Source organism: Haliotis rufescens, unplaced genomic scaffold, assembly GCF_023055435.1.
Source record: "Haliotis rufescens isolate VD_foot unplaced genomic scaffold, xgHalRufe1.0.p SCAF_7, whole genome shotgun sequence".
NCBI lineage: Eukaryota > Metazoa > Mollusca > Gastropoda > Lepetellida > Haliotidae > Haliotis > Haliotis rufescens.
Window position 1 is genome coordinate 12,254,656 of NW_025964361.1, and position 14,235 is coordinate 12,268,890.

Sequence of the window (14,235 nt, forward strand, 5' to 3'; positions counted from 1 at the left end):
CGAGGGCAATTTAATGCCCTGAAAAATAGCGTTACCCTTAATGTAATCCATAAACACATGCTTATGATATAGTTGGAATGCAATATATACCACTACAACACCAAACTGCTGTATACACCATTACAACTCCTTACTGCTGTATACACCACTACAACATCATACTGCTGTATACACCACTACAACATCATACTGCTGTATACACCACTACAACATCATACTGCTGTATACACCACTACAACACCTTACTGCTGTATACACAACTACAACATCATACTGCTGTATACACCACTACAACATCATACTGCTGTATACACCACTACAACACCTTACTGCTGTATACACCACTACAACATCATACTGCTGCATACACCACTACAACATCATACCGCTGTATACACCACTACAACACCTTACTGCTGTATACACCACTTCAGCACCTTACTGCTGTATACACCACTCCATCACCTTACTGCTGTATACACCACTACAACACCTTACTGCTGTATACAACACTACAACACCTTACTTCTGTATACACAACTACAACACTATACTGCTGTATACACCACTACAACACCTTACTGCTGTATACACCACTACAACATCATACAGCTGTATACACCACTACAACACCTTACTGCTGTATACACCACTCCAACATCATACTGCTGTATACACCACTACAACACCTTACTGCTGTATACACAACTACAACACCATACTGCTGTATACACCACTACAACACCTTACTGCTGTATACACCACTACAACACCATACTGCTGTATACACCACTTCAGCACCTTACTGCTGTATACACCACTTCAGCACTTTACTGCTATATACACCACTACAATATTAGTGTACTTATATTATGCTTCAACCAACATGTGAGTGTGTGTTTGTTGTTCTACGCCGCACTCAGCAGGATTCCAGCTATATGACAGCGGTCTGTAAATAATCGAGTCTGGATCATACAATCCAGTGATATACATCATGACCATCAATCCACGCAATTGGGATCGATGACATTCATCAACCAAGTCAGCGAGCCTGACCACCCAACCGGTTAGACGCCTCATACGACAAGCAAAGCCGCCTTTTAAAGCAAGCATGGGTTGCTGAAGATCTTCACAGGTCTCAAACAACATGACCGTCTTTGAAAACTCAAATATGTAAGATTTGGCTTTAAATAATCAAAAGGCAATACACACGTGCAGAATGATCTCCAAAGGGTATAAAAGCCAATTCGATCAGAATTTACACAAAGCAACACTTATGCCAAGATTATCGCCTGAGCAGAGAGAAAGGGCCATTGGTATGATACAGATGGGGGCTACCCAAAGAGATGTAGCAACAACCTTAGCCTGCACACACATCTCAATCACCAGATTGATGGCTCGTTTCAACCAAAGAGACAGTGCCAGGGAAAGACCTAGATGCAGCAGATCACCCTTGATCAGCCCGAACGACAACGCTACCTTGGGGTTTTGCATCCCAGGAAAGATTTTTGGTGGTGACGTCATCAGCTGCAACAATCGTTGATCGTCCAGTCAGCAGGAGGACAGTGACTCTGATTGTGCATGGTATTCAGGCGTTTATATCATTCCATTGAGTAGCCCCAAGACGCCAACCTCGACATCAGAGACTGAGATTTGCACACGTAATTTGTTAGTGGCAGAACAGCAACTGGCAAAGACTGTTCTGTGATAAAAGAGTCGCTGCCAACGATGATAGGATTATCAGAGTACACCACCGATGAGGGAAATGGCAGGCATGTTTGTTGTGATCTGGAGGTCGATCGACATGGTGTGGCAAGGAATCTGTGGTGATGCTAGTGTGAATTCTCAACGCTAAATCAACCAGGAACATCGTCCCGTTGTCCTGCCTTTTCCTCCACTCACATGAAAAGACCTTGCTCAGACACTGGTTGAGGAAGGGTGCCAGATGCAAGAAGCCCTCATCAGTTTGGTGTCGAGTTACATAAATACACGCAACAATGTACTAGTCTGTGTTGTCGTCTTCGGTGTCGTGTCTGCACCCTCAGACACAAGGAGATGATAAACATCATAGTGTCCTCGTTCCAATGCCATCATAACTGGTGTTTGTTTTAAATATCCTCCCCGATTGTTGATGTCGCATGTTTTCATTGACAAGACATGTTTCACTATAGACATGTTTCCTCGCTCACATGCCAACATCAGACAGTCTCTGTTGTTTTTATCAGTAATGGCCAGCTCTGCACCCTCAGATACAAGGAGATGATAAACATCATAGTGTCCGCCATCCAATGCCGTCATAACTGGTGTTTGTTTCAACTCTCCTCCCCGCCTGTTGATGTCGCATGTTTTCATTGACAAGACATGTTTCACTATAGATATGTTTCCTCCCACACATGCCAACATCAGACAGTCTCTGTAGTCGTCATCAGTAATGGTCAGATTTGCACCCTCAGACACAAGGAGATGATAAACATCATAATGTCCTTCTTCCAATGCCATCATAACTGGTGTTTGTTTCAACTCTCCTCCCCGCCTGTTGATGTCCCATGTTTTCATTAACAAGACATCTTTCACTATAGATATGTTTCCTCCCTTACATGCCAACATCAGACAGTCTCTGTCGTATACATCAGTAAGTGTCAGATCTGCACCCTCAGATACAAGGAGATGATAAACATCATAGTGTCCTCCTTCCAATGCCACCATAACTGGTGTTTGTTTAAGAAATCCTGTCCGCCTGTTGATGTCCCATGTTTTCATAGACAAGACATGTTTCACTATAGATATGTTTCCGCCCCCACATGCCAACATCAGACAGTCTCTGTTGTTATCATCAGTAAGGGTCAGATCTGCACCCTCAGACACAAGGAGATGATAAACATCATAGAGTCTTCTTCCCAATGCCATCATAACTGGTGTTTCTTTCAACACTCCTCCCCGCCTGTTGATGTCCCATGTTTTCATTGACAAGACATGTTTCACTATAGATATGTTTCCTCCCTTACATGCCAACATCAGGCAGTTTGTGTTGCTATCATCAGTAAGTGCCAGATCTGCACCCTTAGACACAAGGAGATGATAAACATCATAATGTCCTCCTTCCAATGCCGTCATAACTGGTGTTTGTTTCAACACTCCTCCCCGCCTGTTGATGTCCCATGTTTTCAAAGACAAGACATGTTTCACCATAGATATGTTTCCTCCCTCACATGCCAACATCAGACAGTCTCTGTTGTGAACATCAGTAAGTGTCAGATCTGCACCCTCAGATACAAGGAGATGATAAACATCATAGTGTCCTCCTTCCATTGCCATCATAATTGGTGTTTGTTTCAACTCTCCTCCCCGCCTGTTGATGTCCCATGTTTTCATTGACAAGACATGTTTCACTATAGACATGTTTTTTCCCTTACATGCCAACATCAGACCGTCTCTGTTGTAATCATCAGTAAGTGTCAGATCTGCACCATCAGATACAAGGAGATGATATACATCATAGTGTCCTCCTTCCAATGCCATCATAACTGGTGTTTGTTTCAAATATCTTGTCCGCCTGTTGATGTCACATGTTTTCATTGACAAGACATGTTTCACTATTGGTATGTTTCCTCCCTCACATGCAAACATCAGACAGTCCCTGTTGTAGTCATCAGTAAGTGTCAGCTCTGCACCCTCAGACACAAGGAGATGATAAACATCATAGTGTCCTCTTTCCAATGCCACCATAACTGGTGTTTGTTTCAAATATCTTGTTCGCCTGTTGATGTCGCATGTTTTCCTTGCCAAGACATGTTTCACTATAGACATGTTTCCTCCCTCACATGCCAACATCAGACAGTCTCTGTTGTTTTTATCAGTAATGGCCAGCTCTGCACCCTCAGATACAAGGAGATGATAAACATCATAGTGTCCTCCTTCTATTGCCATCATCACTGGTGTTTGTTTCAACTCTCCTCCCCGCCTGTTGATGTCGCATGTTTTCATTGACAAGACATGTTTCACTATAGATATGTTTCCTCCCTCACATGCCAACATCAGACAGTCTCTGTAGTCGTCATCAATAATGGTCAGATCTGCACCCTCAGACACAAGGAGATGATAAACATCATAGTGTCCTTCTTCCAATGCCGTCATAACTGGTGTTTGTTTCAACTCTCCTCCCCGCCTGTTGATGTCCCATGTTTTCATTAACAAGACATGTTTCACTTTAATTATGTTTCCTCCCTCACATGCCAACATCAGACAGTCTCTGTCGTATACATCAGTAAGTGTCAGATCTGCACCCTCAGACACAAGGAAATGACAAACATCATAGTGTCCTCCTTCCAATGCCACCATAACTGGTGTTTGTTTAAGAAATCTTGTCCGCCTGTTGATGTCCCATGTTTTCATTGACAAGAGATGTTTCACTATAGATATGTTTCCTCCCTCACATGCCAACATCAGACAGTCTCTGTTGTAATCATCAGTAAGTGTCAGATCTGCACCCTCAGACACAAGGAGAAAAAAAAAATCATAGTGTCCTCCTTCCATTGCCATCATAACTGGTGTTTGTTTCAAATATCCTCCCCGATTGTTGATGTCGCATGTTTTCATTGACAAGACATGTTTCACTATAGATATGTTTCCTCCCACACATGCCAACATCAGACAGTCTCTGTTGTTTTTATCAGTAATGGCCAGCTCTGCACCCTCAGATACAAGGAAATGATAAACATCATAATGTCCTTCTTCCATTGCCATCATAACTGGTGTTTGTTTCAACTCTCCTCCCCGCCTGTTGATGTTGCATGTTTTCATTGACAAGACATGTTTCACTATAGATATGTTTCCTCCCACACATGCCAACATCAGACAGTCTCTGTTGTCGTCATCAGTAAGTGTCAGATTTGCACCCTCAGACACAAGGAGATGATAAACATCATAGTGTCCTTCTTCCAATGCCGTCATAACTGGTGTTTGTTTCAACTCTCCTCCCCGCCTGTTGATGTCCCATGTTTTTATTGACAAGAAATGTTTCACTATAGAAATGTTTCCTCCCTCACATGCCAACATCAGACAGTCTCTGTCGTATACATCAGTAAGGGTCAGATCTGCTCCCTCAGACACAAGGAAATGACAAACATCATAGTGTCCTCCTTCCGATGCCACCATAACTGGTGTTTGTTTAAGAAATCTTGTCCGCCTGTTGATGTCCCATGTTTTCATAGACAAGATATGTTTCACTATAGATATGTTTCCGCCCCCACATGCCAACATCAGACAGTCTCTGTTGTAATCATCAGTAAGTGTCAGATCTGCACCCTCAGATACAAGGAGATGATAAACATCATAATGTCCTCGTTCCAATGCCATCATAACTGGTGTTTGTTTAAACACTCCTCCCCGCCTGTTGATGTCCCATGTTTTCATTGACAAGACATGTTTCACTATAGAAATGTTTCCTCCCTTACATGCCAACATCAGACAGTCTGTGTTGCCATCATCAGTAAGGGTCAGATCTGCACCCTCAAACACAAGGAGATGATAAACATCATTATGTCCTCCTTCCAATGCTATCATAACTGGTGTTTGTTTAAACACTCCTCCCCGCCTGTTGATGTCCCATGTTTTCATTGACAAGACATGTTTCACCATAGATATGTTTCCTCCCTTACATGCCAACATCAGACAGTCTGCGTTGCCATCATCAGTAAGTGTCAGATCTGCACCCTCAGACACAAGGAGAAGATAAACATCATAATGTCCTCCTTCCAATGCCATCATAACTGGTGTTTGTTTAAACACTCCTCCTCGCCTGTTGATGTCCCATGTTTTCATTGACAAGACATGTTTCACTATAGATATGTTTCCTCCCTTACATGCCAACATCAGACAGTCTGCGTTGCCATCATCAGTAAGTGTCAGATCTGCACCCTCAGACACAAGCAGATGATAAACATCATAGTGTCCTCTTCCCAATGCCATCATAACTGGTGTTTCTTGAAGACATCCTACCCGCCTGTTGATGTCCCATGTTTTCATTGACAAGAGATGTTTCACTATAGATATGTTACCTCCCTTACATGCCAATATCAGACAGTCTCTGTTGTATTCATCAGCAAGGGTCAGATCTGCACCCTCAGACACAAGCAGATGATAAACATCATAGTGTCCTCCTTCCATTGCCATCATAACTGGTGTTTGTTTCCACCTTCCTCCCCGTCTGTTGATGTCGCATGTTTTTATTGACAAGACATGTTTCACTATAGATATGTTACCTCCCTCACATGCCAACATCAGACAGTCTCTGTCGTATACATCAGTAAGGGTCATATCTGCACCCTCAGATACAAGGAGATGATAAACATCATAGTGTCCTCCTTTTGCTGCCTTCATAGCTGATGTTTGCATTAAATATGTTCCCTTCTTGTTCACATGAAACATTTTCAGCGAAATCAAAAACCTCACAGTTGACAGATTGCCATTTTCACTCGCCAAGTGCAAACAATCTGAAAATTTACAGTCGGTAAGAGTTAAATCGGCTCCTTTTTGTTTCAGGAACTTCAGGATCAAAAGGTGACCTGCTTTGGCACAAAGCATTGCAGGTGTTAAACCCACAAAACTCATGGAATTTAGTAAAACAGGATGCATTTCAACCACCTTTCTGGTCAACGCCATACTTCCTGATTCACAGGCATAATGTAAACAGGTGTTTCCTGTCCAGTCCCTCACTGAAATATCAGCACCCTTCTGGATGAGGAAGTTGAACACCTCTGACTGTTCTGACTTGGCAGCCATGATCAGAAGGGTTTTCCCGTCTATGGAAAATTCAACATCAAATCCTCCATGTAGACTCATGACTGTAACGAGGTGTTCCAAGTGTTTCAGTTTGCCATGAGTAACACAGGCTACCACACAGTCGTATAGATCAGTTGATGTGTCACCCCGTCTTACAACAACTTCTAATGACTTTGAGAATAGAAAGTAGCTCTCAGATAGGGAAGCTAAATACAAAAAGCATTCACCTGAGTCCCTATCCTTTTGTTCGACAATATCAACAATGTTATTAATCTCTGTCCATAGTAGGGAGGCATTCCTCTCATCACGGAGAACTGAATGTTTCACTGTCCAAATGAAGCATCCTTGTCGAATACCTTCCACAATTCTGTCCACTACTGTTTGGTGTAGTTGGGGGGTTATGTAGATCATGTTTGTGACATCATCAATGTCAGATGACTGTATACCTTTACCCAGCCTCACTCTTTCATACATGAATTTAAGGGAGCAGTGTTTTAGCAGCAACACGATATTGAGATGTCCTACAGCACAGGCTGCAGCATCGTATATGGAGGGGTGAGAGAAAGATGCGATGTGATCCTCGACTGTACAGTAGACCCCAGTAAAGTTTGCGATCTCCTCGGCAACGCCGATGCTTGTACAACAAGGAACTGCGTCTTTCACAGCATCAAACTTGACATTTCCAGCTTTCCGTGACTGCAAAGAAACAAGGTTCAGGTTTCCATCACACAGGATCAGGAGAAGGATGGCTGCCGATCTATTGCTTTTTTCCCGGACAATTGCGTCAAGGTCACCTCTCAGGTAGGTCAGAGGATTATTGAAGAATTTCACGTTGTGCATCTGAAAGACTGCACGAGTGAAAAAGAGTCTGCTGATAAGAGGGAATCCAAATATGTTTTGTTTTGAATCTGTGATGCTACAAATATCCTTTTCAGAGATATCACATGTAGGATGTTTGCTCTTGTAGGAACGTAACATACGTTTCTTTTCTTCAACCCTGAGATGGTCTTTAGTCATATCAAGCATAGCCTCTGTTTTAAGTAGATCCACTTTGTACTGATGTAGTCTTGAACACCCCTCCTTCCAGATGTATGTCCTAGATGTAAAAACAAGCTTTAGTCTGTAGATGGGGGTTTCTTCATTGGATTGTTCCTTATCTTTTGATTGTTTATCTTTCTTCTTCTTGGAATCCCGCTCTTTATCAGCGACGGTTTTAGCAAGATCATCAACCAAGGCACTGAACAATTCATGTAGTTTTTCCAAATTTGAACTGAATGTGACAGAACCAAATATATCATCAAAAACAACCAGCATGTGTGATTGTCGTTTAGAAATTGTATCAACGTCAAAACGTTCAATGTTTTCCACAAACAATGTTTTATATCTCTTTTGTTGATATGCCTCACAGATCTTCAGAGCAATGCTGGTCTTCCCATCTCCAGGAGCTCCACAGATGCTGACATGGCCATGCTTCTCAAGGAGCTGTTGGGCTGTCTGGAGGGCATGGATGTCCACAAAATACTCCTTGAGCAGTTCCACCTTCTGACAGTAACGTTCTGTGGGAAAAGGGGAAACATTGATTGTGTGAATGTTAAGTTGGTTTACATATAATCAAATCTGGACCTGCGGTAGAAAGCATCATTCCAGTCTGAATAGACAACACAAAAGCAAGGCAGAGTTTAAATCAAGCCACACATTTTAACCACTTGGATCTGACTGTTCATACAATTATCACAAAAATTTAAAACATTGTGTGAGTCTTTTCTTTGCTTACCAGGTGCGTTCAGTGATCCTAAGCAAACTCATAATCATCCTCAATCCCCCAGCCATGGCATGCCAAACAATGTGAAAAGATGGAACTTGTTACCTGCCTGGTATTCACCATGCAGGAGACAAACAAAGATTGGTCAGTTTGGAGTTAGTATCAGTGGACATCCGTGAACTGTGGCATGGTATCTCAGTGGCACAGCACCATAAAGCCACAATATGTCCGGACTAGTACAAGCAACCATACAGACACATGCATGCCCATCGCTATGCATGTGTAGGAATCTTCAACATGACTTTAAGCCCAATTTCACTCTGTCATTCTGAGACAGTGCTGCTTACCAGGTACAATCAAAGTGGGCTGTATAATAATGGTCCATAAAAAAACCAAATAGTATTTTTTACACTAAGTTTCAGCCATGGCTCTGGTGAGATAATAAAACATACTGGATGTTCAATCTAAAGATGAATCACTATCTTAATCTCATTGCCACTGATTGAGTGTGCATCCCATTTCACATGATACATATCCCACCAAAATGTCAACTCTCCCGGCATTTGCATTTTTGAGATGATCATGCTTAAATATGTTTCTCAATTGAGAAAAATATTTTTGGTCAACAGAAAAAAAATAATATGGCCCTACACATCATCCTACATACATGCATCTGAGAAGAAATATTCAGTCAGTGAAACCACAGGTACAGAAGCTCGCCTTTATTCAGAGATGTAGCACTTAATGGGTGAAGATGTGCCGAACGACTTATTTTGCACAAAAGACATAATTCCAAATAAATGGTTAGTTTTTTTAATGAGTAATTTAAGTTATTAAGTGATGAGTTTTCTTAATGACCCCATCCTCTATGTATAAGCTGGCAAAAGAATAATGACTACAAATTCATATTTCTCTGACAGTATCTGTGAAAGTCATTAAATATCAATTCTTCTCTCTTTCTATCATAACCTATATTCTCTGGGTGATGACACATCTGCAGGATTACAGCTGCTGTTTACATATCTCAATTCGGTTGAAGTCAGTTGCTGCATGAATCACCGAGAGATGATTTGCTTGAAACGTGTGGAAGCGGGTTTTCTCATTGGAGATATCTGATCACTGATCACTCCATGCTATCTGTCCAATAATATACAAATGATATACTCTTAAAAAAAAGAAACGCAAAGCCAGATTTGTGTGAGGTAGGGAAATATATATATGCGAGGAACCGTACAAAGTTTTGAGCCAAAATGTTGTGGAGAGAACACTTGGTGATTGTAGTCATCTCAGTTATCGGTACATAGGAAAAGTCCAAGGCGAAGGTCAGCTACCATCAATAACGCGTATGTCCCCCGTTGGAATCAATAGTGGCATGACATCTCTGGCCCATGGAAAAGACGAGTAGGCAAATCACATCCTGGGGAATTGTCCAACTGCTGCAACGTCTGGGGTTATGGTTGACATCAGCGTAGCTGTCTATCCAATCCAATTCATCCCAAAGGTGCTCCAACTATAACGCTACCCTCACCAAATCTGTCCACTTCCTGTACGCAGTTTCCGGCGTAACGTTCTCCCCGATGTCTGTAGGCCCGTGCTCTTCCATTCCCTCGACGGAGGAGAAATTTTGATTCATCTCTGAACCAGACATCTATCCATCGCAGTTGAGGCCACACCCTGTGTCGAGGACACCATTGCAGTCATTGTTGATGGTGTTGTCGACTCAGTATGACCCGTCGAACAGGACATTTTGCCCATAGACCTGCTGCTCTTAAACGGTTTCATACGGTCTGGTCAGAGATTCTGCCCAGTCCGGGTTTTTGGGATGAGGTTGATGTGGCTGTGGTCGTCTTTTCACATAGGTGGCGTAGTTGGATGTTGCAATCTTGGGCGGGGGTGGTTACTCTTGGTCATGCCGGCCTTGGCTGATCTATGTGTTGACCCATGATGTTGAAACCGATCCCATCGCCTTGTGATGGTGCTGGGCGGTACATTGAAAACCCTGGCTACAGCTGATCGGGATTCCTCTGCCTGCAAGCGGCCTATGACGTGGTTTCTTTGCACTTCTGTTAATCTTGGCATGTTGTTAACTGTCACTGTTCGATTGCCGCAGATGCCAGGCAATCAAAAACCCTTCACTTTAATACCGTTCACCGTTCATAGTGTTGTTAATGCACTGGGTGCTTTTTCAGAATAATAAGTGTTTCCCATATAATTGTTTGCATGTCCTTGTTGTGATCATTTTGATTCGTGAAATTTGTCACTGACACTATAACACTCTAAACCTCTTCACTCTGCACATCTTAGTTTTGCTTTTGTGGCCAAAAATATCCGTTTTGCTTTTCTTTTTTTGAAGAGCATATTTAGAGCTCTATCTCTTAAGAGTCATGGTGCTAGTGCGAGCAGTGAGCATCGCTGCGGTTGGTTCCATTCACATCTTTCCGAACAGTTTACTGACTTTAAAAGTCCAGTTCACCCTTGCCGACCTTGGCTTTCAGTTGCAAGTTCATCTTTGTAAACTTTTTAATTCCTTTGATTGCTCTCCTTTTGAAATTGTGGCCATGACTGAGTAAATGTTGCTGATCCACTTTGTTAAATGGAAGCCACCTTACTGGCATGGTTCACCCACATTCTTTACAAGATGTCTCCCGCATCTGTAGGCCCAGATTTTAAACAATCGTCCACATAAAAGCTCTTTCTTATCACTACTATTGACTTCTCTGAAAAGTCATTTTTATAATGATTTGCCGCTTTCGAGCAGCTTGGTGATGATATTGAGCCATACAAATGTGCCACCATTCCATAAGATGTTGGGTATAGATGTACATCGCCTTCCGGCCACAGGTAGTATCTGAAGAAATCACTTTCACTTTCACTACTCCCACCTGGTGGAACATGGCTTCATTATCTGCCATTATGGCTGTATGTTCCTGTCTGAATCACAGGAGGACGCCTGTGAGATCAATTGGTTTCTGCAGCAGCTGACTGTTTTGTGATATACCTTCATATGCTGCCGATCAGTCAAACACAACCCGCAATGTATCAAGTTCCCGAGGATGGTACACACCATGGTGTGGCAAGTACCACACAGGACCGATAGTACCCATCACCTCATCTGTAGGTATGCTCTCAGCATTGCCCTAGTCCACAAGTTTGGACATGGAATCTTCATATTCTTCCCATAACTTAAGATCTCTTTTCAGTTTCACTTTTAGTTATTCTAGTCTCTTAAGGACTTGGGTATGGTTGTCTGGTAGCTTCACCCCTGCTTTCTTGAATGGCAATTTTATGCTGAAATGACCATTCTCCAATGGAATGGAACTGTTCACATTTTGAATGAATATCTTACCCTCTTCTGAATTCTCTTACCTGTCGTCAATATATCTTTCTGGGAAATGAAGCTGGATTGACCGTTTCACAAGTCTTTCCAGCTCGTTCAGTTCATTTACGGCTACTACTTCGGTTCTGTTCAAAAAGGTTCGTCTGCCTAACTCCACTTGACCAGCCTTCCACACTATCCACCCGAGCCTGGTTCGTGTCGCATGTGGACTTCCACTTGCCCAGTCTTCCACACTATCCATCTGAGTCTGGTTGGTCTCGCATGTGGTCTTCCACATGACCAGTCTTCCACTCTATCCATCCAACCTGGTTGGTACGGCATGTGGACTTCCACTTGACCAGTCTTAGTCTTCCACGCTATCCATCCGAGCCTGGTTGGTGTTACATGTGGACTTCCACTTGACCAGTCTTCCACACTATCCATCCGAGCCTGGTTGGTGTCGTATTTAGACTTCCACTTGGCCAGTCTTCCAAACTATCCATCCGAGCCTGGTTGGTGTCGCATCTGGACTTCCACTTTACCAGTCTTCCACACTATCCATCCAAGCCTGATTGGTGTTGCAAGTGGACTTCCACTTGACCAGTCTTCCAAACTATCCATCCGAGCCTGGTTGGTGTGGCATGTTGACTTCCCCTTGGTCAAGTCTTCCACACTATCTATCCGAGCCTGTTTGATGTCGTATGTAGACTTCCACTTGACCACTCTTAGTCTTCCACACTATCCATCCTAGCCTGGTTGGTGTTGCATGTGGACTTCCACTTGACCAGGCTTAGTCTTCCAAACTATCCATCCGATCCTGGTTGGTGTTGGACGTGGACTTCCACTTGACCAGTCTTAGTCTTCCACACTATCCCTTCGAGCCTGGTTGGTGTTGCATGTTGACCAGTCTTAGTCTTCCACACTATCCATCCGAGCCTAGTTGGTGTCGCATGTGGACTTCCACTTGACCAGTCTTCCACACTATCTATCCGAGCCTGGTTGGTGTCGTATGTAGACTTCCACTTGGTCCTGTCTTTCACACTATCCATCCGAGCCTGGTTGGTGTCGTATGTAGACGTCCACTTGACTAGTCTTTGTCTTCCACACTATCCATCCAAGCTTCGTTGGTGTCGCATGTGGTCTTCCACTTGGCCAGTCCTCCACACAATCCATCCGAGCCTTGTTGGTGTCGCATGTGGACTTCCACTTGACCAGTCTTCCACACTATCCATCCGAGCCTGGTTGGTGTCGCATGTGGACTTCCACTTGACCAGTCTTAGTCTTCCACACTATCCATCCGAGCCAGGTTGGTGTCGTTTGTAGACTTCCACTTGACCAGTCTTCCAAACTATCTATCCGAGCCTGGTTGGTGTCGCATGTAGACTTCCACTTGGCCCAGTCTTCAACACTATCCATCCGAGCCTGGTTGGTGTCGCATGTGGTCTTCCACTTGACCACTGTTCCACACTATCATTCCGAGCCAGGTTGGTGTCGTATGTAGACTTCCACTTGACAAGTCTTCCAAACTATCCATCCGAGCCTGGTTGGTGTGGCACGTGGACTTTCACTTGGTCCAGTCTTCCACACTATCCATACGAGCCTGGTTGGTGTCGCATGTGAACTTCCACTTGACCAGTCTTCCAGACTACCCATCCGAGCCTGGTTGGTGTCGCATGTGGACTTCCACTTTACCAGTCTTCCACAATATCCATCCGAGCCTGGTTGATGTTGCAAGTGGACTTCCACTTGACAAGTCTTCCAAACTATCCATCCGAGCCTGGTTGGTGTGGCACGTGGACTTTCACTTGGTCCAGTCTTCCACACTATCCATACGAGCCTGGTTGGTGTCGCATGTGAACTTCCACTTGACCAGTCTTCCAGACTACCCATCCGAGCCTGGTTGGTGTCGCATGTGGACTTCCACTTGACCAGTCTTAGTCTTCCACACTATCCATCCGAGCCTGGTTTGTGTCGTATGTGGTCTTCCACTTGACCAGTCTTCCACACTATCCATCCGAGCCTGGTTGGTGTGGCATGTGGACTTTCACTTGGTCCAGTCTTCCACACTATCCATCCGAGCCTGGTTGGTGTCGCATGTGAACTTCCAATTGACCAGTCTTCCAGACTATCCATCCGAGCCTGGTTGGTGTCGCATGTGGACTTCCACTTGACCAGTCTTAGTCTTCCACACTATCCATCCGAGCCTGGTTTGTGTCGTATGTGGTCTTCCACTTGACCAGTCTTCCACACTATCCATCCCAGCCTGGTTGTTGTTGCATGTGGACTTCCACTTGACCAGTCTTAGTCTTCCACACTATCCCTTCGAGCCTGGTTGGTGTTGCATGTTGACCAGTCTTAGTCTTCCGCACTATCCATC

General features: G+C 43.7%; 1 protein-coding gene across 1 annotated transcript in view; it reads right to left on the minus strand.

The window, feature by feature from the left end:
* Nucleotides 1–1,025: 1,025 nt before the first annotated feature.
* LOC124124931 overlaps nt 1,026–14,235 on the minus strand; it is a 78,794-nt gene continuing 65,584 nt past the window's right edge. Inside the window, exons 5-6 of the mRNA XM_048387941.1 lie at nt 5,186–8,336; nt 1,026–4,981 (exon numbers count right to left, since the gene is read on the minus strand). Coding sequence (XP_048243898.1) covers nt 1,978–4,981; nt 5,186–8,336 — 6,155 coding nt within the window. The 3' untranslated portion in view covers nt 1,026–1,977. The remainder of the gene's footprint in view (nt 4,982–5,185; nt 8,337–14,235) is intronic.